At 37.5% G+C, this 25351-nt stretch overlaps 1 protein-coding gene across 1 annotated transcript; it reads left to right on the plus strand.

Moving 5' to 3' along the window:
- Positions 1-21571: 21571 nt before the first annotated feature.
- LOC127411947 (interferon regulatory factor 2-binding protein 2-A) lies at positions 21572-24964 on the plus strand. The gene is made up of 2 exons (XM_051647905.1): positions 21572-22558; positions 23107-24964. The coding sequence occupies exons 1-2, from the start codon at positions 21790-21792 to the stop codon at positions 23826-23828; spliced, it is 1491 nt and encodes a 496-aa protein (XP_051503865.1). The 5' UTR covers positions 21572-21789; the 3' UTR covers positions 23829-24964.
- Positions 24965-25351: the final 387 nt, after the last annotated feature.

The following is a 25351-nucleotide window of genomic DNA, read 5'->3' on the forward strand; positions in this document are numbered from 1 at the left end:
TTTAAACGTTTCTCTATTACATGCATGCAATCCTTTTGTTTATTTTCTGTTTTAACACCCATTGAAATCCTTTGACAGTGCGTGTGTGTTTGTGAGGGGGAGGGGGAATGTGCTGCTTTGAATGTTTGAGTGATAACAAAGCAATTCTTCCATGTGGTCATTGTTGCTGACATGCTCAGTGGTTTGACTGGGTGGGGATTTTTCTGTCGGACTTCCCTTAGTGCGCTCATATATATGCTGCTGGCCCAGTTTTTCGGACTCTCACTTTCTCACTTTCTCACTTTCACAGCAACGGTTAACCCTACAGTTCAGCTTAAACTAGTAGACTATACTGGCTTTTTGACATTGCATGCTACACTTAACTCTTTGTGTATGAGAAACAAACAGCATAAACAGTGACTCCATAAAGTAACTGAACACCTAAGTCACAATTAAAATTTTCAAAGAATCATGTTACCATACCTACATTTTTGCGAAATGATTTTTACGTGGCTTGTTGTTCATATTGCAGTAGTTTCCTGGTGAAATGAACACTAGAGGCACTACAACAGCAATAACTTTTATTCACTTTCACAAAAATCACGAGTAGAACGGCAGGTTATATTACTTACTTTTCGCCCTGTTCCTCACACAATGCTATCTTATGACATCTAAACACTTTTACTAAAGTGTATGACTCATTTGAATGTTTTCATTACATAATCAACTACATTTACAAGCTTGGACAAGTGCAATGAATTTGCGCGGAAGCTCAACTGGTTGAGCGTTGCACTTGTGATGCAAAGGACAGGGGTACGAGTCCTGAAGAGCAAGTCGACACATGAGCCGAAAGTGTCATGAAAGCACCACAAAATGATGTGGTTTCTTCCACAGTTGTGTTTTTTATCTTATATTTAGCTTTTTCTGACACTATCAGTAATGTTTAGGTTTAAGGTTTAGGGAAGGAAGTCAGTTTTGTTGATTTAAAACTCAATAAACCCTCGATACACACTAAAATTCACTGTTTGGGAGAACATTTAACTTACTTTTAGCGACACACAGAGGACATTTCACATCAGAACTGCCGCAGTATGTATAAGGAACCATGTAATATCATATAGCAAAAGCCAGGCTGCTTTTTGAGCCATTTTTCAAGGTGATTTGTAGTGGATGTTTGACGTAATTTCCCTGCAAAGTCACTAAAAATCAATCACGCTTGCTTTGATATCTTATGTAATTCTATGACATTCCAACATTTTTAAATTTGACTTATGTGTGTAATAAATTTTAGCCCTTATTCCTTTGCATTTTGCAGTTTGCAGCTTAACAACTTCCTTCGGATGAAATGTTTGGGACGTTTGACTTGCATTTCAAATACTATTGTTTATGTTTCCTTACACCACACACTCACAAACAATTCACTAAATAATTTCCCTCTCCAATAGAGATCCAGATAAGCCACCTTCCTACACAAAAGTGCATGTGGGTCACATGAATAATGGATCTGTGGCATGAACTCCCACTGAACTCCAGCGATGTGGCGATCTACGGCATACTTGCACGCCCAGTACACATACACTACTCTGCTGATGTGGCCGTCCATTCATACTCCTCCTCTGCCTCTGTCATCGCTCTGGGTGTGGCCGATCAGCTGACACACTCAAACAAGGCAGGCTTTGTTCAATCCTGTGGCCTTTGTGTTTGGATGACTTGCATGTAGATCTAATGGGGTTAGATAAACCATTGTGCTGACCCGAGACCTGGGTGCAAGATGATTATAGTTAATGTGTAAAGCCTGGTGCATACTTAACGTTTTTTTTTCTTTACAGTTTTTTTCGCTTGCCAGATTGTATGATAATATCCCAGTGAGATCTTGTATAAAAGCCAAGACAGATTGTGCAACATAAACTGTCACTTATGATATAGCCTAGATCTTAGCCAAGACTTTGGCCATGACTGATTGCGATGACTGGGCATTTTTAAGTCACCAGTCCACATCTGTTCCGTCATTTACTTAAGAAATGTTAATAGAGCGTAAACCCAAGCAAACGTGTGCGCAAGTGTTTTCAATGTTTTACCTGGAAATTAAGAAATGTATGTTGCTTATCATATAGACTATAGTATAAATATGATACATTTCTCTCTCTGTCCATGACTAACAGACTCACACTAAACAGACTTTCAAATTTCAAAGAAATGCTAAATTTGTCTTGTGTCCAAAATCGTACAGTGTGCACCAAGAGCAATGCTGGACTTCGACCTGTAAAGTCCAAAACCGGTCTCATTGAAGTCGTAATACTAGTACAAGATGGCAAAATTGTAAGGAATCGTACAAGTTGGCTCGTACAAGAACTTACAACTTTTACTCCGATAGAGAAAAATAAACATACAAACCATTTCATGCGAAGTTGTATTAGTACAAGCTGGTGAAATCGAAAGATGTCGTTCGAGTTGGCTCTTGCAAAAATGTACAACTTTTACTCCCATTAAGAAAAATAAACAAACCAATAAACAGTTTCATGAAAAATCATAATAATAGGACAAGATGGTGAAATTGATAGGGTTGGCTCTAAAAAACGTACACTTTTACACCGATAGAGGAAAATAAACGACCCAATGAATGGTCATATGAGAAGTTGTAATAACAGGACGAGATGGTGAAATCAAAATATATTGTTTGAGTTGACTCTTGCAAAAACGTAAAACTTTTACTCCCATAGAGAAAAATAAACTAACCAACAAACGGTCTCATGGAAAGTTGTTATAATAGTACGAGATGGTGAAATCGTAAGGAATCAAATGAGTTAGCTCTTACAAAAATGTACGACTTTTATTCCCTTAGAGAAAAATAAACGAACCAACAAACGGTGTCATGCGAAGTTGTAATATTAGTACAAGATTGTGAAATTGAAAGATATCGTTGGAGTTGGCTCTAGCAAAAACGTACAACTTTTACTCCCATTGAGAAAAATAAACGAACCAACAAACGGTCTCATGCGAAGTTGTTATAATTGTACGAAATGGCGAAATTGTAAGGAATCAAATGAGTTAGCTCTAGCAAAAACTTACGACTTTTACTCCCACAGAGAAAAATAAACGAACCAACAAATGGTCTCATGGGAAGTTGTAATATTAGTACAAGATTGTGAAATCGAAAGATATCGTTGGAGTTGGCTCTAGCAAAAACGTACAACTTTTACTCCCATAGAGAAAAATAAACGAACCAACAAATGGTCTCATGGGAAGTTGTTATAATAGTACGAGATGGCGAAATCGTAATGAATCAAATGAGTTAGCTCTTGAAAAAATTTACGGCTTTTACTCCCATAGAGAAAAATAAACGAACCAACAAACGGTGTCATGCGAAGTTGTAATATTAGTACAAGATTGTGAAATTGAAAGATATCGTTTGAGTTGGCTCTAGCAAAAACGTACAACTTTTACTCCCATAGAGAAAAATAAACGAACCAACAAATGGTCTCATGGGAAGTTGTTATAATAGTACGAGATGGCGAAATCGTAATGAATCAAATGAGTTAGCTCTTGAAAAAATTTACGGCTTTTACTCCCATAGAGAAAAATAAACGAACCAACAAACGGTGTCATGCGAAGTTGTAATATTAGTACAAGATTGTGAAATTGAAAGATATCGTTTGAGTTGGCTCTAGCAAAAACGTACAACTTTTACTCCCATAGAGAAAAATAAACGAACCAACAAATGGTCTCATGGGAAGTTGTTATAATAGTACGAGATGGCGAAATCGTAATGAATCAAATGAGTTAGCTCTTGAAAAAATTTACGGCTTTTACTCCCATAGAGAAAAATAAACGAACCAACAAACGGTGTCATGCGAAGTTGTAATATTAGTACAAGATTGTGAAATTGAAAGATATCGTTTGAGTTGGCTCTAGCAAAAACGTACAACTTTTACTCCCATAGAGAAAAATAAACGAACCAACAAAAGGTCTCTTGAGAAATTGTAATAATAGTACGAGATGGCGAAATCGAAAGATATCGTACGAGTTGGCTCATACAAAAACGTATGACTTTTACTCCCAATAAGAAAATAAACAAACCAACAAATGGTCTCATGGGAAGTTGTAATAATAGTACGAGATGGCGAATTCATAAGAAATCAAATGTGTTAGCTCTTGCAAAAACATACAACTTTTGCTACCATAGAGAAAAATAACCAAACCAACGAACGGTCTTATGAGAAGTCGTTATAATAGGAAAGGATGGCGAAATCGTGAGAAATTTTACGAGATTGCTCAAACTAAAATTTACGAATTTTACACCCATAGAAAAAAAATAATCAAACCAACAAATGGTCTCATTCGAAGTTGTAAAAATAGTACAAGATGGTGAAATCGTAAGATATCATAAGAGTTGGCAGCAAATCAGATATACAGATGTTTATTTGCATATGTTATCTTGAAGAAAAAAAACCTTAAACAGAAAGTTTTGACTATCCATTGACAAATCTATTGGTAGGTTTTGGAACTGACACAAGGGGAAGTTAACACTTCTGTTAATCAGCCAAGTGAACACGCAAAATGACTGAATATTAGCCAATATATCGTTCTATCACTGGTCATGAGACATTGTTGCATCTCTACAACATCTCTTGATTTTTTTCAGCTCTTAATATCTCCTCCCAGTAGCTGTTTGCTGAATAACAGTCATGTGAATCTAGCATTTTAGACTTACTGTAACTTTGCTTATGTTGTTATCATAAAACAGGATTGGCAATCATGTGTGCTACTATGAAGTCACAGAGGAACACTGGCAGTTCATAAAAGTTCAGAGGAAGATAGTCTGACAGTAAATACATTAGGCCTTAAATGGTAAGCCATGCTAAGTGAGGAATAAAGTGCCTGTGGTCTGGTTTTATGGGTCCAGACCGGTAAAGAGTCTTTTTCTAGGCGAGGTCAGACTCTTTCAGCCTGGCGTCATGGATGATGATGTCTACTGCCTGAAGATGAGGCACTTTTTCAAAACTGAGATGTGCTGACAACTAGCACTCAGAGTAGATCTAATGAAGATGCAGGTTACGTTTATATCAATTGCATTCATCCAACTATGGGCCTAATTCTACATTTTCTGAAGCTGTTTGCATGGGTTGCTTATTAAATAGTTCCATTCATATCTCTGTTAACATGCTAACCTGGATCTGGGGTTCTTAACTAGTTGGTTGAGAACCAAAAATGGGTCGCAGATCTGTTCTGATAGGGTCACAGAAAGCAGAGAAAAACAGTGCTAAATGCAAGCCCTTTTCGACATTTAATCATGTGCAAGTTGTGAATTATATATATCAATCATTAAAATCTTACTAGTTATAATGCCAATTCTTGAGATCAGCAATGGAATATAAATACGTCAGTACTTGCAGAAATACACATTCTTGATATCAAAAATGGAATTTCAACTATAAAAAAAATAATTACTGGTATCTGTAACTGCATTTTCTCTAGAAGAATTTCACAATGAATTGTCATTCACCCCTATAAGAAATGCAGTTACAGCTATATATTTATAATTAATTTCTTGGTAGTTCATATTTCAAATACACATAGCAGCTATGTATGACTTACAGTTAAAACGATAAAATAGTAAACATTATTGATATAAAAATTACATCGTCCATTCCTATTAATTTTAGATATATGAAATGTGATTGTAACTGCGAATTGATTTTAAGATATCTTTAATAACTCTTCATTTTAATGACATTTAAAATTAATTTTAGGCATGCCGTTTAAGGCTACGACTTAACTTGCATTCATTATGATTCAGTGTTTACAATTTTAAAATGGAGTTATATTAACATAAACTATTGAGTAATTAGAGTATTTGAAAATTATGATGGATAAAACTTAAAACTTCAAAACAAATGTGAAATGAATATTTCCAGCAGTGAAAATCAAAGCATTTTTACTAATTTACTTGTAATTCAATTGTTGATATCAGGAATAGCACTAGTAACAATGTAATTTTTTAAAATAAAAGATGTAGTTTTTCTAGGGCTGTTGATTTATCATATAAAAAATAATGCGTTACAAAAAATGTACGCAATTCATCATGTCCCTGGATCGTAATAAGGAAGATTCCTGAGCAATTCAAGCTTGTAGTACCACCTGTTTTCTCCAGGGGGCAGTAAGCGAAACTCCAGCTGTATAGACAACACGCAGCTTATCCAGAGAACAAACCACACTTACTGACAGCAGACGTCACAAGATGAGGACACGTTCTTGTGTTCAAAACACAGCTTGATGGAGCGCAAATCCAAACTTAGGAATTTCAAGACGTGTTTTTCTAAATATTAAACTGTTTAACTTGACACAATGACCTAAAACTGTATGTTTATGATGCGACACAACCAAAGTGAGATGCTCCAAAAGCATCCGTCTGATGCAGGTGTACACTGACGCGTCCTTAGAAAAGCCCTTATAATAAATCTCGGACTGATTGATGAATTCAGTTTCAAAATGTATTGCTGTGAACTGTAGACCAATGAAAGTCTTATGTTCAATAATATGCAAATAAACAATAAATTGGATTCTGAAGCCATTTTTTGTATTGTCTTATCAATGCTTTCAGACACATTAATGTAATGCATTTTATTTATCTGAATATTATTTTTTAAATAATAATAATAATAATATATATATATATATATATATATATATATATATATATTATTTAAATATAACTATTATAATTTCATCAATATATATTTGAGGGGCTTTCTCACGATTAATTAATCTGCACACATAATTAATTCAATTAAAAATTGTAATCGATTGACAGTCCTAGTAACAAATTAATAATAGATATCTCTAATTATTTGCATTTGTAATAAAATGCTGTAGTGTTTTGTTTATATTTAGAATTTTTTTTTTTTTTCTGTGAAAGGTTACTCAATTGAATTTGATGGAATTTTATGAAATTGAAATTTGTAAATCTTAAAATATATATATATTTTTTAGTTTGCCACAGCAGTTAAATCAATAATCAATAATTATTTTTTACTAGGTGAAATTCCATTTTTAAGGCTAATTCCAAGAGTAATGACGTTTTATAATTTAGTAATTTTTTTTATATGAACAAATAACGTTTTTACTAGTGCAAATGTAATTACTGATATATAAATGAGCAGTTTCACTAGTAGTTATTCATCAGCTGTAATTCAGTAGCTGATATCAAGAATTAGCATTTTAGTGAGAACTGAATTACAGATATTAAGTTAATTGGATGGCTTTCCATGACTTACTATGTCATTGAACAGGAATGACAGCAAAATAACTCTATATTTTGGACTGTATTTTGGTGCAAATTCTTCTGTCACTTGGTAGAAGATTGCCAAAATAGGCAGATGCCATGGGCAGGTTGTGTGAGATGCACTCATCCTTGAAAACCATAAACAAATGAAGACAAGGTAAAAGAAAATATGACCCAGACTACATTACAAAGATTTCACTTGCATATTGTTGGGTCTATGCAGTTTACAGTAATATAAATACATTTTAATGTTTAATTTTAAGGACATTTTTGTTAACTTTTGTTGCAGTTTTGGAAGCTGTGTTGGGTCACCAATCAATGTCAGCTGATCAGTTGAGAACCAATAATAGATGTACAAAATTAAACCTCAAATATAATCTTATTTGCTGTATTTGTGTCACGTCATGCAGTAGTGCACATTCAGTGAGGAAAGACAAATTTCTTGTTGTTAGCAACTTGTTGCATTGCGCCTAATTAGGGCACGGTGTACGTTATTAGCATTGTGTCTCAATCATTTTAGTGTCTCGTGTCATGTAATACTTAACATCTTAAGGTGTTGTAAGTTAGTCTGAGCATGTTGTTTATGTGCAATTTCCTATGATGATTATTGTTTTATTGGGGGCAATAGTCTTATTACTGCAGTGCATGTAAACAGAGATATCTGTGTCGTCAAATTGCTAACGCAATAACTAGATAAAACGTACCAATGATACATTATTCAAGAAGATCAACAGGTACAACACTTTTGACAAACAACAGCACATCAAATATTTAGGCGAACCACAGTACTTCATTTTTTATATGATTAAATATTAAGACATTTATTGTCATTTTTTAAATCGGTGACTGATGATAACTCTGGGAAATTGGGTTAACGCTAGCTAGAGCCACAGCAGCGTTAGCATGCGTAATGACATGCATGGCAACAGATGAAAGCGCCCTGGAGAGTAATCAAAGAGCCCGAGTGTGCACACTACACACCATAACATTCCCTTTCAAGTTTCTCTCTCGATTTAATTCTGTCACTCGCTTCTGAGAGAAATCTGTTTGAGGAAAAAAGCCATACTTTGAAGTGAATAAGCAACTGGGGCGCAGACGGCCATAGCTAACAGCCATATCCGCTGCTCTGCGGATGTTTCTGACATATCTTCTCTTTCTTGAGCTGTGCCATTCATATCGGTGACTGGGGGTGATGGTGAACTCCAGCGGGTTTTGACAGACATTAAAAGTGCTACAGCAACGTTTTATTCACTTTTTGACACAAATCACGGGTACTATGGCTGTTTAGGATTTTATAAACACTTATTTTTCGCTCTGTTATTCACACCCTGCTATGTTATGATATCAAAACACTTTTACTCTAACGTATCATCATCAACAGTGGTATTACAGACCCACCTACATTTAAACATTTATTCCAACGTGATTAACTTCCGCGGTAGCTCACCTCATAGAGTGCTGGACTTTAGACTCAGAGACCGAGCCGCAAGCCCAGCCAAGGACCCTCGAAACGAAAGTGAAGCGAAAGTGTCATAGAAGCAACACCTTCAGTAAATGTGCTTTTCATGCTGAATTTGCTTTTAAAACACTATCGTTTAAGGGTCGGGATGTCTGTTTTGTTCACTTGTCATTTATCACTATGAACACTATCGGTTAGGTTTAGGTGTTGGTTTAGGGTAAGGATGTCTGTTTTGTTCACCTCATTTATCTTTAAAGACACCACTGGTTAGGTTTAGGTTAAAGTTTTAGATTAGGGAAGTATGTTTTACTCATTAAAACCTCATAAAAATCTGTTAATCACTTTTAATACCTCGTCTGATTACAACATCATTTCACTCACTTTTGGCACCCCCTGCTGGACATTTCACTGGGAAACTGCAGACAAACATGTAATGAAGCATGTAATTTTGGTTTGCAAAAATGTTGCCATTGTCATGTAAATTTCATGAGATCAGGCTAAGTAAAATGCATTCAAAAAATATGTTTGCATATTATTTAAGATTTATGCATTTCAATTTCATAAAAAAAATTCCATCAAATTGAATTGTGTAATTTTTAAATAAATCACATTACATTACTAAAACTATTTAGGGTTTATGTAGCTTTTTTATTTGAGATATTTAGTCTTTTTTTTTTTTTTTTTTTTTTTTTTTTTGAAGATTAATCAATTCAGTTTGATGGAATTTTGTTCTGTAATTTAAATTTGTAAATCATAATAATTTTTTTGAGTTTGGCGCATCAGTTTTCGCCAGCGGTTGTACAGAGAACACTGAAGAAAATTTGAGGAAAGTGTGTTTTAACTTTGTGTTTTGAATTTCTGAAAAATTACACCAGTTTTTTGCAATTAGTCCACAGTATGTGTAAATGGTGAGCTTTTAAATGTGTGTAAAAAAATTGCAGGCGGCAGCCCAAAAATGCTTCAGAGTATAAGGGGTAAAATTAATCATTGAGTAATTAGAATATTTGAATATTATGATGGCTAAAACTTACAAAACCTTTTTTTAAATTTTGTTTTATGTATGATGGGGAATGCACATTACAAAATGTCCCTGCAATTTCATGAGCAGAAATACTTGCGAGCTCGCACTGGTTTCTGGGTGATTAATTTGTTTGTTCCGGCTTGTTCCATCAATGTATGTGAAAACAAAAGTGTGAAGAGACCACCCACACTTCATTTACATAGAGTGTTAGATATGTCACCACACACCTGCAAACTCAACCTGAACTAACCAACATCTAAGACAATAACCTTAGGGACGTTTGGCAGTGATGTTAGACAAAAATAGTTCACCTTTTGTAAACAAGTCTCAGCATGCTAGATAAGGACTAGACCAGTTCTCAGTTGGTTGGTGGTAACCCAAAAAATGGGTCACATGTCTGTTCTGATAAGGTCACAGACAGCAGGGACAAAACAATGCTAAAGGCAAATAATAAAATGCAACTAACTATATAATCATGCATAGTTAGGATAGCAAAATGAATAGGCTTCTCAACTTTTGAAAGGGAGAAGAAAATGCTTCCAATATCATTATTGTTAATGTCAAAGGCTGTGCATGCAATCAAACTCTATTTAGTCACTTAGTAATATGGCTAATATACTTAATATTTCACATAGTGTTTGTTCCATGTGTTAGGCTGGAAAATGACACTTCTGCTGTTGTTTCCACATTTACAATATGTGCACATAGTCTGGAAACAGAAAGTACATTAAAAATGGATTTAATTGCTAATCTAAAGCATAACATTCAAGTTGAATTATAATGGAATCAAAAAGTCTGATTGTAGCCATCATTAACAATAGCATGGCTACACCATTGATGTCAAATTACAAATAAATCAGAATGGATTCATTTAATTTTGCAAATAACTTTACAGTGTCCTGAAAAATGACAACTGGTTTAACAGCTTAACCACTAATCTCTCTGCCTTAACTGAGGTGACTGAAACCATTTTTTGGCTACACAACCCCTTTTCTGAGTCAGATGTGTAGTTCCTATATAAGTCAGTCAACCTCGCTTATAATATTTAAATGTGAGCTTTTCAAAGGGTATGTCATGCTGTATGTGCAAATGACTGGGGATTTTGACAGGAAACCACATCTCTTCTCATCTGTCAATGACGACATTATTTTATGGCCTACAGCATGAGTGTATTTATCATTGTGCTTGAGCTTTCCTCATTTCCTCAAGGCAAGCATCCCTATTACTATTGCTCACACTTGGGGTTAGTGAATGAACAAACTTCTACATTGTAAGTATTAAACTTCTATGTTTACATGGCTATTACTTTAATCAATCAAACTTTTGATTTTTTTTTTCTTTCCTGGTGGACGCTAAAATGAGCGAAAGCAAAATCCCATAGACTTATATTGAAGGAGGGACCTGAGCCATATATCAGACCAGAATATCTTAATGTAACTGCTTTCAACACCCTAGCAACCAAACGCAATTATGCGTCTACTACACGAAAAGAGACCCGACAAACTGCCGGGTTTCGGGCCGGGTTCAGGAAAGTTTTTCAAGTACACCTAAATGTTTCTATAAATATATTGTTTATATAAAACAGGCTAAGTTTACTTAAAGTTGCTGTGAGCGATTTTAGCCATTCTAGAATTTCCCCAAACTGAGCCGTTGAATTAGCCACGCCCCCTTTTTCCAAAACCCTGCACTCCAAAGATACCAGATGAGCTTTATTGAGACCGACAGAGCAGAAACAGTTGTCAAAAACAACAGCAGACAAATAGCGCCCTCAACTGACAACTGTTATGAACAACATGACATAAAAATGGCAGTAAGTCTTAATAATTTGCTGCAACTACAATACTATGAAAATGTGGAAAAAGATTGACAGGTTGAAAGCGTCATTAGCCACGGTACGCAGATATGTTGTTTGCTGTTTACAGAGTCTACAGCTGTCAGACAGGTGAGATATCTCAGGACACTTCATCGATATCTTTCAGGGAGTAATAAAAATGTTTGCACACATTTCCATGACAAAAATCGCTTACAGCACCTTTAATATGTAACCTAATTTTTATTTTGCGCACACACAAACAGATGAGTTAAGGGCTATTCACTCTGCGCTGTTTTTCCATAGTTTTTCTATGTAAATGCACTGGACTGACATCTTTGACCGTTGTCAAAAGACTGCCGCATTATTATAATTTGTTATGCTGCATTTACTTTTTTTTTTTTTTTTTTTTTTTTTTAAGCGCAGGTGTTGATTCAGTGTTGTGATTAAATTCATGTTCCAAAGAGGACTTCATGTGAGTGTTACACTTGATTAAGGGTTGCTTTACGAAGCCAACATACTGTTATTCTGCAGACTTTGTGTTTTTCCAAAATCCTTAGGATTGATATTAGAGGTCAACCAATAGTGAATTTAACATCGATAACTAAGGTGTTGGAAAAGGCTGATAACCAATTATTTAAAAAAATATATTTTTATTTATAGATTTAAAAAAAAAAAAATGTGTATATATATATATATATGTACATTTTTTTTATAGAATGATAAAATAATTTCTCAGACTTTCCCTACTATGAAGGGCACAGACATAGAGGCTACAACAGTCCAAAATTAATAAAATCCCAAAAGCAGTTTATTGTGCAACCAAAATATCAATAATAACCAGAACAATTAAGATTTGGTGCATAACGTGGTAATTTGGAACTATAAACGAATCCATAATACACCGGGGACTCTTATTTTGAAATCATAGAGACTTGGCTAATTTACAATGCTCTATAAATAAATATTAACCAAATGAAGCTTTTTATAGCCTATATATTCACCAGATGAAAAGTTTACATGTATATATTTCAACAGGTGAGGTTTATTGATGAGGAATAAAACAAATGAGGGAGAAAAATCTATCGGCATAGATTTTTGCAGATAACCGATAGTTCTAGAAAACAACTGTTGGCACAGATTAATCTGTAAAACCGATATATACCAGTCTACCGCTAGTTGATATCTTAAGTGATCAGGATAATGGTTTAAGCACAGCAGACGATCAAACATTTACCTTGTAATTACGAGTTCTAAGAAGACGTGAACGCTCTTTACAAGTCAGAATCTTGTAATTACAGTTATTCCGACATGACGTAATGTAGCATTAAATTAACAGAATGTTCAAATGGGCCAACGGAATGCTCTTTCTGACTGTCAAAAAAATTCAAATGTAAACAAACCCACACAAGGCCTGCTTAAGATTACAATACAAAATCCATCCATCCATCCATCCATCCATCCATCCAATAATCTAGATATGCATCTATCCATCCATCCATGTCCCCATCCATCCATCCATCTAGACATGCATATATCCATCCATCCATCCATCCATCCATCTATACATGCATATATCCATCCATCCATCCATCCAATAATCTAGATATGCATCTATCCATCCATCCATGTCTCCACCCATGTCCCCATCCATCCATCCATCCATCTAGACATGCATATATCCATCCATCCATCCATTCATCTAGACATGCATTTATCCATCCATCCATCCATCTAGACATGCATATATCCATCCATCCATCCAATAATCTAGATATGCAATTATCCATCCATCCATGTCTCCATCCATGTCCCCATCCATCCATCCATCCATCCATCTAGACATGCATATATCCATCCATCCATCCATCCATCCATCTAGACATGCATATATCCATCCATCCATCCATCCATCCATCCAATAATCTAGATATGCATCTATCCATCCATCCATGTCTCCATCCATGTCCCCATCCATCCATCCATCCATCTAGACATGCATATATCCATCCATCCATCCATCTAGACATGCATATATCCATCCATCCAATAATCTAGATATGCATCTATCCATCCATCCATGTCTCCATCCATGTCCCCATCCATCCATCCATCTAGACATGCATATATCCATCCATCCATCCATCCATCCATCCATCTAGACATGCATATATCCATCCATCCATCCATCCATCCAATAATCTAGATATGCATCTATCCATCCATCCATGTCTCCATCCATGTCCCCATCCATCCATCTAGACATGCATATATCCATCCATCCATCCATCTAGACATGCATATATCCATCCATCCATCCATCCAATAATCTAGATATGCATCTATCCATCCATCCATGTCTCCATCCATGTCCCCATCCATCCATCCATCTAGACATGCATATATACATCCATCCATCCAATAATCTAGATATGCATCTATCCATCCATCCATGTCTCCATCCATGTCCCCATCCATCCTTCCATCTAGACATGCATATATCCATCCATCCATCCATCATCCATCCATCCATCTAGACATGCATATATCCATCTAGACATGCATATATCCATCCATCCATCCATCCATCCATTTTTTTTTAATTATTATTTTTTTTAATTTAGACAAAGGCTTTGTCAAGCCATGAGCAAAGTTTGTCTATCTACTTCTAGATTGTTCTTCACCCAGCAATGTTTCAGTGCTTGATAATCCATAAGACAGTGTTTTTCCCCTTTGCTCTGGTGTGCTGAGGGGCTGCGTGCCTTGTTAGAACTCTGTTTACTGTTACCATACTGTTACTAATGTTGCCTACAAAAAAAAAAAAAAAAAAAAAAAAAACAGCCTAAATTGACTTGCAGTGCGTCAAGAAGCACTCGGAACACCTTAGCAACCCACTTAGGAACTGCATTGCAATGCCCTTGTTGTGGTGTGTTTTGAAAAGACAAGCACCATTAATGTGAAAATATTGTTTACATATTATATTCTGTTTATAACATTGCACGGATTCTGAAGCGAAAATCATCTTTCCCCCCATTCTTTAGTGACGTTTCACCTCTCCTAGCAGGCATAATTACCAGACTAGACGGGCCTTTTCTTCTTCATCATCTCTTTTTATAACTGTTGCACATGAGGCACATCTGGCACGCTGCCTGAATCATTACTTACTTTTTATGTTCCACTCGCTGTCGCCATGGAAACTACTGCATGTTTGGCAGTGAGCCTTTGAAGGTGAGAGCGAACGCAAGGGAGAGGATTGCGAGCTCTCAGGAGTTGGCCTACATCCAGTGTAATCATGGCGAGGAGCTCAAATGAGGCTGTTGGCAGCACACCAGGTTTCAGAGAACAAAGATGTGAGCCACTAGTGTTGGCTGCAGAGCCGGCCTGGCATCCTTAACCATTTCCCAGCAGCCCCCCCTTCCTCTTCTCCCCTGCTGGGACTGCAAGAGGATCTGAATAAAGAAAGAGACTTGTTTTTCTCTGAGCTGCCCTGCTCCAATGACATCACCTCTGCAGCCCACAGATTCCAGACGCCAAACTCATTTTTTTCTTCTCTCTCTCACTCTCTTTCTCTCTCTCTCTCTCTCTCTCTCTCTCTCTCTTTCTCTCTCAAGCCCTCCATTTTGACTGAATTCCTCCATTTTATAATTGCTCTACCTCCTCGGTGTCGCAACATGTTTGCCGTTGGTGCCGAAAAAGCGAGACTGAACCTAGTGTTTGCCTAAACAAGTATTTTTCTGAGAGTATGACGTAAATAGAAATGTCTGGGTATTTGGCAAACCTGAAGAATTTTTAGATATGTAAACCTAAAATGAATATTTCAATAAATAACAACAATTTTTGCACAGATTAATATTAATATTTTATGAGAGTATAACATAATTAATTTAGGGATGCACCGATATGAACATTTTAACAATTTTAACATTAAACTATAGGCCGATACCAATACCAGTATTTTGCCACTAACCGTATTTTGTCATCAGATCACTGTTTTACTTTGGAATTATGCTTTAAAAATGTACAAAGAGGTGCAAAAGCTTTTTCACTGTTCTAGCAATAAAAAACAATTATTGAACAGTTGAAAACATGACTAGCCAAAATGCTTGCACACTATGCATATGTTGGGGAATTCCATGGAAATGTCAACCACCAAAAGAACAAAACCCCATTTTAAATTCTGTATTATAGTGCTATAATGGATAATGCCGTACAGATCGCTAGAGGGCGCCGCTTGCTCACACAGCACTGACTGAAGCGCTGAATGCAGAAACGCAGCCTTTTAAGGTTTATTCATCGCACAAGTCCATATTGTGATTTCAATCTTAATTCAATCAATCGTGCAGCATTAATGGATATCATACTGTTATATCAGATGTCAAAGTCTGCTGGTTTCAAAGTGTTTTGAATGGTTCCCCTCATCATGTAGGTAAGTGCTGCTTTCACAACTGTCATGTCTGTTTATGGTGTTTTTTGCATAAATGTGAGGATGTGACAGATTAAAAATTAAATATTAAATAATATACATGTTCATAGGAGTGCCTACCCTTCTACATATTGTGGTTATTATTATTTCTGAATTGTGCATTTATAAACTCACAGAGTTTTTGCAAATTTTGTTGCTAATTAATTATAAACTACTGGTTTTTCACATCAGCTTTTCATGCTTTTAACCGATATGCCGGTGGTCAGCAATTGGCCGATAAATATCGGTAGCCGATACATCGATGCATCCCTAAATTAATTACAACCAAACAACATATATGTCTGGGTATTTGGCAAATGTGAAGGACGTTTTAGCTATGTAAACTTAAAATTAATATTCAATAAACAGCAAACACGTTTGTATTTTGTGCTAGAATAAAAAGCAAGAACGAACCTAGTGTTTGTTTAAACATTTTATTTTATTTCAGCGAGTTTCAGAATACATCAATATACAATTTACAGTATATGAACAGAATGTACAAAAACATGATATATAAACATTATAAACCATAATACAATGTACAACACACAAGTGGGGTAGTACTGTATAGAGCTAGACTGATATATCGGTTTTACCATTAATCGGTGCCGATGGTTGCCGATATTATTATTTTTTATTTCTCTGTGGCTGCCGCTATTTTGATTAGATAATCAAGTAATCTAAATTGAAGCAAGGGCATGCAAAGGAAAATGCCACTATATGGAAGCATCCCCTGTTAGCACATATATCGTGTCTCCAACTTCATTTCTTGTTAATAATAATAATAATAAACCTTATTCCTCATTAAACCTCATCTGGTGAAATATATATACAAACTCTTCATCTGGTGAATACTGTATATAGGCTATAAAAAGTTTAATTTGGTAAATACTTAAATATAGAGCATTTTAACGGAGCCAAGACTTTGTCATTTCAAAATAAGAGTCCCTTATGTGTTTTGGGCACTTATGTGTTAAAAATCCCACATTAAGCTACAAATCTTTATTTATTTATTTGGTATTTTGGTTGAACAATAAACTGAATCTGGGATTTAATTCATTTTTGATTCCTTAGCCTCTATGTCTACGCCCATCATAGTATAGTAATTTTTTAACATTCTTTAAATCGAATTTAAAAACTATCGGCTGATTAATCAGTTATTGGCCTTTTCCACCACCTTAGTTATTGGTATTGGTAAAATCCTCTACATATACACTGGTGGCCAAAAGTTTGGAATAATGTACAGATTTTGCTGTTTCGGAAGGAAATTGGTACTTTAATTCACCAAAGTGGCATTCAACTGATCACAAAGTATAGTCAGGACATTACTGATGTAAAAAACAGCACCATCACTATTTGAAAAAAGTCATTTTTGATCAAATCTAGACAGCAGCCATCACTCCAACACCTTATCCTTGAGTAATCATGTTAAATTGCTAAGTTGGTACTAGAAAATCACTTGCCATTATATCAAACACAGTTGAAAGCTATTTGGTTCATTAAATGAAGCTTAACATTGTGTTTGTGTTTGTTTTTGAGTTGTCACAGTATGCAATAGACTGGCATGTCTTAAGGTCAATATTAGGTCAAAAATGGCAAAAAAGAAACAGCTTTCTCTAGAAACTCGTCAGTCAATCATTGTTTTGAGGAATGAAGGCTATACAATGCTTGAAATTGCCACAAAACTGAAGATTTCATACAAAGGTGTACACTACAGTCTTCAAAGACAAAGGACAACTGGCTCTAACAAGGACAGAGAGAGATGTGGAAGACCAGATGTACAACTAAACAAGAGGATAAGTACATCAGAGTCTCTAGTTTGAGAAATAGACGCCTCACATGTCCTCAGCTGACAGCTTCATTGAATTCTACCCGCTCAACACCAGTTTCATGTACAACAGTAAAGAGAAGACTCAGGGGTGCAGGCCTTATGGGAAGAATTGCAAAGAAAAAGACACTTTTGAAACAGAAAAACAAAAAGAAAAGGTTCGAGTGGGCAAAGAAACACAGACATTGGACAACAGATAATTGGAAAAGAGTGTTATGGATCTTAACCCCATTGAGCTTTTGTGGGATCAGCTAGACTGTAAGGTGCGTGAGAAGTGCCTGACAAGACAGTCTCATCTATGGCAAGTGCTACAGGAAGTGTGGGGTGAAATGTCACCTGAGTATCTGGACAAACTGACAGCTAGAATGCCAACGATCTGCAAAGCTGTCATTGCTGCACGTGGAGGATTGTTTGATGATAACTCTTTTAAGTAGTTTAAGAAGTTCTGAACATTTTTTTTTCAAATTGTAATAGTAATTTTTAACGTTATTAATGTCCTGACTATACATTGTGATCAGTGGAATGCTGCTTTGGTGAATAAAAGTACTAATTTCTTTCCATAAGAATTAGACAACATTATAAAGTTTAGTAATCATATAACAAGGTTTCACAATAGACTCCAACACACAACAAAAACATTCTCAGTTGAATTCGTGAGCTGGAGAGAAAAAATAGCAACACAGTAAACAGGATGTTGCTTGTCAGTGGGGCTATCCTGGTGAGCGCAGGGGTTGTCATGGTTACCATTTCCTGAGAAATTCACAGCCAATCAAAAAGAGGAAAAGAGATTTTACAGGCTGTCTGCGCTAGGAAAAACAGGGTAGAATGACATTGTGTCAGTGGGTTCAGTCGACACACTTCAGTGAACTGTAAAAGGCCAGTACACATCGTAGCATGCATCCTTGTTTTGTACCGTCTACATCTCTTGAAGTGTGTCTGGGTGGATTTCCAAGCAGTAGAGTAGATTTTAATGATGTTTCAAAGCACTAATGGAGCATTTTATGTAACCAAAGAAAGAACACTGGTGGTTATATTTGCATGTGCAACTTATATAACATTATCAATGTTTCATCTGTGGTGTTTTTATGTACAGTACAGCGTCCTTGAACATCTGTAGCAAACTGGTTATATAATGCATAAAATGGGCCACCTCATGGGAGGGAGAAAGACAAAAACATAAAAGTCTGCTTTGTATACTTAGAAGAGGTAATGCCTAAATGCACAGCACTAATGAATAAAACATGGGCTATCTCAAACCATAGCGGCTTAAAGAAAACAAAACACTGTTATGCTTTGTTATCAGTATTCCCCTGTTAATTCAAATCTGACTTATAACAAGCAGTTGCACTTTAGGCCTCAAGCAGGAATCGAAAGTTGACGTGTTATTTTTCAGGGTTAAACCCTTCAATATCACACTATGGCATTAAAAGTATTTGACGCAAGAGACTTTCGGTCTTCTGAAGTATTATTTTAATGCTGTTCCAGAACTGCTGATTCATGATCATTTGGAAAACGTTCATTCAAGCAACGACCTTCTAGCTAATATATATCAGGAACGTTGACCTTGGGTGACACCAGCTGAACATGTTGGAGTGAAATCGGATAGGCCACCCAAGAGGAATTAGTTGTCAGACTGGATTATAGATTCTATTTACTGTTTCACAGGTACAAAACACACCATAGCATTGCAGTTCCATTAGGCAGGTCCGTGCATTGTGGTTGATCGTAAGCCCTGGCTGTGGGCCAAGAGATTTGATGTTTGTTAAGCAGGGCGCGGCAAACTGGATACGTGACTAAACATCTTACTTCCTCTTTCCAACGTCACAAGGGCTCGCACAAACATATCCTGCCTCGTGTCTGCTGATTTCAGACGCATTGCTTCAGCTCAACAGCCCTGAAGCTGCACTCGATTGGAACAAATCCAAAACAAAAGGGAAGGCCTTGCAAAACAAGCTATTTGTTGCTTCTCACACTCTGGACACTGCCTTCATAATAATAGTAATAACATGGGCGGGGCCAGAAGGGTGGCTGGAGGTGTCAACTGCCACCCTAAAAATGAGCTTTGCCACCCCAACTCGCACCCCGCTCGCATCCTGGAGACACGTCCGTGTCGCGCATGGTCCATAACAACGTTCCGCCCGTGTCTGGCAGGGGACAGCGTTCCACCTCCGTAGACAAACCCCTCCTGGACACGCCCTCCTGAATAATAATAGTAAAATAATAATAATAATAATAATAGCACACATCCAACTAAACGAGAGAAAAAAAAACCCAGTGTAATACTAATTTGAGGGCAAGCAATCTTTGTGTTGTTACATAATCGAGTGAAAATGTGGAATTTTATTTCCAGTGCATGATGGATGAGCAATGCTAAGACTTTTATTGTGAGGGGTGATTTTTTTTCTAAACATTATTTCAAGAGTGGACTAAAATGTAAACTTGGAAAAATAAATCATGGGGGAAGCTTAAAAAGGCATGTAACTAGACAGAAAAGGTGGAACGTTTGCCATACTTTATTGCAATTTTAATGCATGAACTTTATTGATATTTTAATGCACGAACCGTTGCTATGTAATAAGATAAATATTGGATCCTTATTTCCTTTTACCCTACATTATCCAGCTAATAGTGCAGCCTGATTTTTCTGTCGAAATGAGCTGTTTTAACCCTTGTGCAACCTTCTGACATTTTTGTCTTTTTTTTCCTTTTCTTTTTTGGTTTTTTTTTTATCATTTTGGCTGTGTTAAAGCCAATGGCAACATTTAGCCAAAGGTGTGTATTTTGGGGGGAATTTTGATATTTCAATCTCAGTTCCTATAATACATCTGTAATATAAAATCATGAATTCTATGATATTATTCTTTCATTCCAGAGCCCTGGCTTCAAAATGTATTTATTTTATATTTTTCACCAGATGGCGCCATTTTTCTCATGTTTAGCCTATGGAGCAAATACGAGCTTTTTGCCTATTCTCTGTTTACTGTATTATAGAGCACTGCAGGACAATTGAATAAATGATGCAGCTAAAATTGTGTGTGTGTGTTGGTATGGATGTCAGAGTGTGTTTTGTATGTGTGTATTGAGAAGTGTGTGTGTGTGTAAAAAAAAAACCAACAGTGGCATTATGTAAACAAACTGGCATTTAAAGGGTTAAAATCCTGAAAATGAATGAATATTTTGTAGTTATGATCAGGACTGATGTTGGCTAAAAAAATTAACTCATTGAAAGTGGAAAATAATATTAATATATAATATTATTATGGCAGTTTTTGACGCGGACATTTTTGTCCTCTAAGGACCTCTGAGTAACTTTTTTTTTATTGACACACAAGGGTTAAACTAAAAATAAATAAATAATAAAAAATGTCAAACAAGTAATAGCTTCAAAAAAGCTACCCTGCATTTAAAAACTAAAAAAAATGAATCCATGGCGTTAATCACATAGGTCTATCGTCAAAAAATAGCTACTCAGATCATTAGAAAGGTGACCGCTCACTATAGATCGTTCCATTGCCTCATTTGCATATATCCTGTCCTTCTACGTCAGCGAGTCTAACATAACTTTCAAACACCGAATCGTTTCCAAAGCATCTTTCCCAATTCTCGCCTTCGCAGATCTTTGGCCTCGAAGCGGGGAGTGCTGAGAGTGCCCTCACCGCGCATGCGCCGGAGGGGGTGTTCTGTCGAAGAATCAAGTAAATAGAACTGGAGCGGGGCGGTGACGTCACTGCTCCACATTGAGCTCGAGTCTGGCCGCGCTCGCTAGTAGTGAGTGAGTGAGACAGAGCGCGCGTCGTAGTAAAGTGCGCACTACCATGAAGTTCTGTTTGTAACTTAATTGTAATTACTTGCTCGACTGCGAGAGGAGGAAGCGAGGGTTTATTGGGTTTCCTACGGCATCCGCGGACATTTAAAAGAGGATTTTGCTCTGTCTCGGGGTCAAGAGCGATGTCGTCCGCGGCGGTAGCTGCTTCGAGGAGGCAGTCGTGTTATTTATGTGACTTGCCCCGCATGCCGTGGGCTATGATCTGGGATTTTACCGAGCCCGTCTGCAGAGGATGTGTGAACTACGAAGGAGCCGACAGGATCGAGTTTGTCATCGAAACGGCCAGGCAGCTCAAAAGAGCGCACGGGTTTCAGGAGGGCAGGTCGGCGGGACCGGGGAAACAGTTGCCGGGTAAGGACATTCAGTCGCTGAATCACGCACCGGGAGACCCGGGCTCGCGCCCACCTCAGCCCCTGGATCGCTACCCGCTCTCCTCGGAGCGTCCGCCCAGACTGGGACCCGAGTATCAGTCTGCACGGCATGCGAACGGATTCTCAAAACCGGACGATCCGCCGGAGCTCAACCGCCAGAGTCCGAACCCGCGAAGGACTACCGGCGTTCTCCCCAATCTCGTACCTTTGGTGAACGGCAGTATGGCTCACGCGATGAACGGCAGACCGCAGATTTCGGGTCTCAGCCCCGCGGAGCTCGGCGGGAATAAGCGGCCAGGCTCCGTCTCCAGCACGGAGCACGACAAGGACAAGCACAGACCCGACAGTATGACACCGGAGATCGGCGACAACCACAAGAACCGGGCGGATGACTGGATCAACAAGAACAAAACGGTCCGGGATCTAATGGCGCTCAATCCGTACGACGGCAGATTCAAGAAGGAGCACATGCAACAACAGCGGGTCATGTACGAAACCAGCGCGCCTGCATCCAAATCAGGTATTTGGGGGGTGTTTTTCAGTCTATATTTTACGTATATACAAATCTATCAGTCTAGCTTATATATTTAAAAGTAAAATAGTCATGTTATAATTATTCTTTATATTATATGCTTATATATAGTCCATTTTGTATATATTGTGCATATGTGTGTGTGTGTGTGTATATGTATGTTTTATATATATATATATATATATATATATATATATATATGTGTGTGTGTGTGTGTGTGTATGTGTGTGTATATATATATATATATATATATATATATATATATAATGCACACACACATTTTAGATAAACTTGTATATATATTGCATACAAATTAATGAGTAGAATTGTGCTGCAGCCTCATAAATGGCCTGGTTTGAATGAAAGCCCTGTGGCATGAGTCAGCTGCATGGAAAATTTCCGCTGATCAAAGCTCCATGTGCATTTGCGGTCAGCCTCATTGTTAATGTCTGGCGCTGCAATGCATCATTGCATCTGCTACATTGAGCGTATAGTGCTGATTAAATAACATACTAACACTTAATGCGTTCTTCCAGATAGAGGCAAACATCCCAAGAATTTGAAGCGAAAAGCCTCACCAGAGCCGGACGGGGAAGGCGTCGGAGGAAAGATAAACGGAGACGGGCAGCAGTGGCTCCCAGCGCCAGGAGACGGCTTGAAAATGCCCCCAGTGCCACCACCCAGCTTCTCCTCCCCTCCGTCCACGATATCCCCGCACCCTCGCACCACCCCACCGGAGGCTGCGGCCGCCGGTGCTCAGAATGGACCGTCTCCCATGGTGGCACTCATTTTGGCCGCAGACAACGCTGGGGGAAACAGCTCGCCGAAGGACGCCAACCAGGTCCACTCGACCACGCGCAGGAACAGCAGCAGCCCACTGTCGCCCAACCAGCGGCGGATGGTGCAGAGGGAAGGCTCGGGCGCAGGGACGCCGCACGTACCTGGCATGGATCAGGTGCATCCTCAGAGCATCCCGGACTCGTCGGTTCCCAGCAGCGTTCCGCTGTGCTGCACGCTGTGCCATGAGCGGTTGGAGGACACGCACTTTGTGCAGTGCCCTTCGGTGCCGTCGCACAAGTTTTGCTTCCCGTGCTCCCGGGAAAGCATCAAACAGCAAGGCGCTACGGGAGAAGTGTACTGTCCGAGCGGGGAGAAATGCCCGCTGGTGGGCTCGAACGTACCGTGGGCTTTCATGCAAGGTGAAATAGCCACGATTCTCGCAGGAGACGTCAAAGTAAAAAAGGAGAGGGACCCTTGATTTTGTTTTTTTCCATTCACATTTTTTGAAAATATTCCAAAATATTGGTCTATATAAATATATAAATATGAATATCACATGCATACCATCCAAACAGAAACTAACAGACTTGTATATAATGGACATAAGGGACGTGCATACTTGGTAAACATTGCTGTACATTTTTTTGATTACATTGTGTTTCTATATTTTTTGAAGATAAAAGGTATGTACTCATTACAATGGACTACGTTCCTCTTTGTTGATGTTTAATAACGATTTCTTGATGTACTTTTAGCTATGGTGGCAGTTCCTGTTAAACGTAGAATGTGACTAATGCAACTCTACGAGCACTTGGCAAACAATGAAAAACGCTTCTAGCTGTACTTGTATGCACTTGTTTAAAAATTGCCAAATACATTTTCTGATCTTGTATTAACGTTGAGTCTCTGCTTGCTTTTTGGTAGGATTGGTTTGGCTTGCCTCAGTGAGATTTGAGATTGCTGCGACAAGTGATGAAGGGCATATGTCCAATGTATGTCCTCTTGGAGACGTGGTTTCAATTTTAACCTGGTTAAACTTTAAATTAAAGTCTTCCACGGTACAGTGCAATTACATTAGGACGTTCTGAGTAATAATAATGAGCAGTACGTGGCTTACTTAATATGTCATTTCTTCCTGGAGCGGCTTGTTGCTATTGTAATCTACAGCAATAACATGTAATAGGGCACTGAAAGGTAAATGATTACCTCAAGTTACTCGGTCATGTTTGGGTACAGTATGTGGGAGTGCTTTGTGTACTCTGTACGGGGGCAGGAAATTGCCTAGTCAGACATGGGTGGAGTTGTTTGAAAGCAGATGTGCATTGACAAATGCTGAAAAATACTATCTTCTGCATACGTCACCTCAGTTACTCAATGTATATTTCACTTACATTTGAAAGCGGTTTAAAGCTTTTTCAAAGAATATCCTTGCAAATTTAGGCTACAGTAAATAAGGCATCTTTTTAAGTGCATGCATCATATTTTTGCAGCATAATTTCAATGTAAAGGCATCTTTTAAATGCATGCATCATATTTTGTTGCACTATACCAATGTTAAAAGCACCTTTTACATGCATGCGTCTGATTTTGCGGCATAATAAACATTTAAAGGTATCTTGCAAGTCTGTGCATCAGATTTTGTGGCACAATATCAATGTAAAGACATCATTTAAATGCATGCATTAGATTTTGCATCATAATATTAAGGCAAAGAAATCTTTTTAATGCATGCATCAGATCAATTTGAAGGCATCTTTTAAATACATCATATTTTGTTGCATAATGTACATGTAAAGGCATCTTGCGAGTGCATGCATCAAATTTTGCAGCACTGTCAATATAAAGGCATCTTTTAAATGCATGCTACATGCATCATATTTTGTTACATAATATACATGTAAAGGCATCTTGCGAGTGCATGCATCAAATGTTGCAGCACAGTATCAATGCAAACAATTAAATAACCGGAATTGTGCAACAATGCAGTGTTTTGCATACATA

The sequence above is a fragment of the Myxocyprinus asiaticus genome, chromosome 21 (assembly GCF_019703515.2).
Source record: "Myxocyprinus asiaticus isolate MX2 ecotype Aquarium Trade chromosome 21, UBuf_Myxa_2, whole genome shotgun sequence".
In the NCBI taxonomy this organism is placed as follows: domain Eukaryota; kingdom Metazoa; phylum Chordata; class Actinopteri; order Cypriniformes; family Catostomidae; genus Myxocyprinus; species Myxocyprinus asiaticus.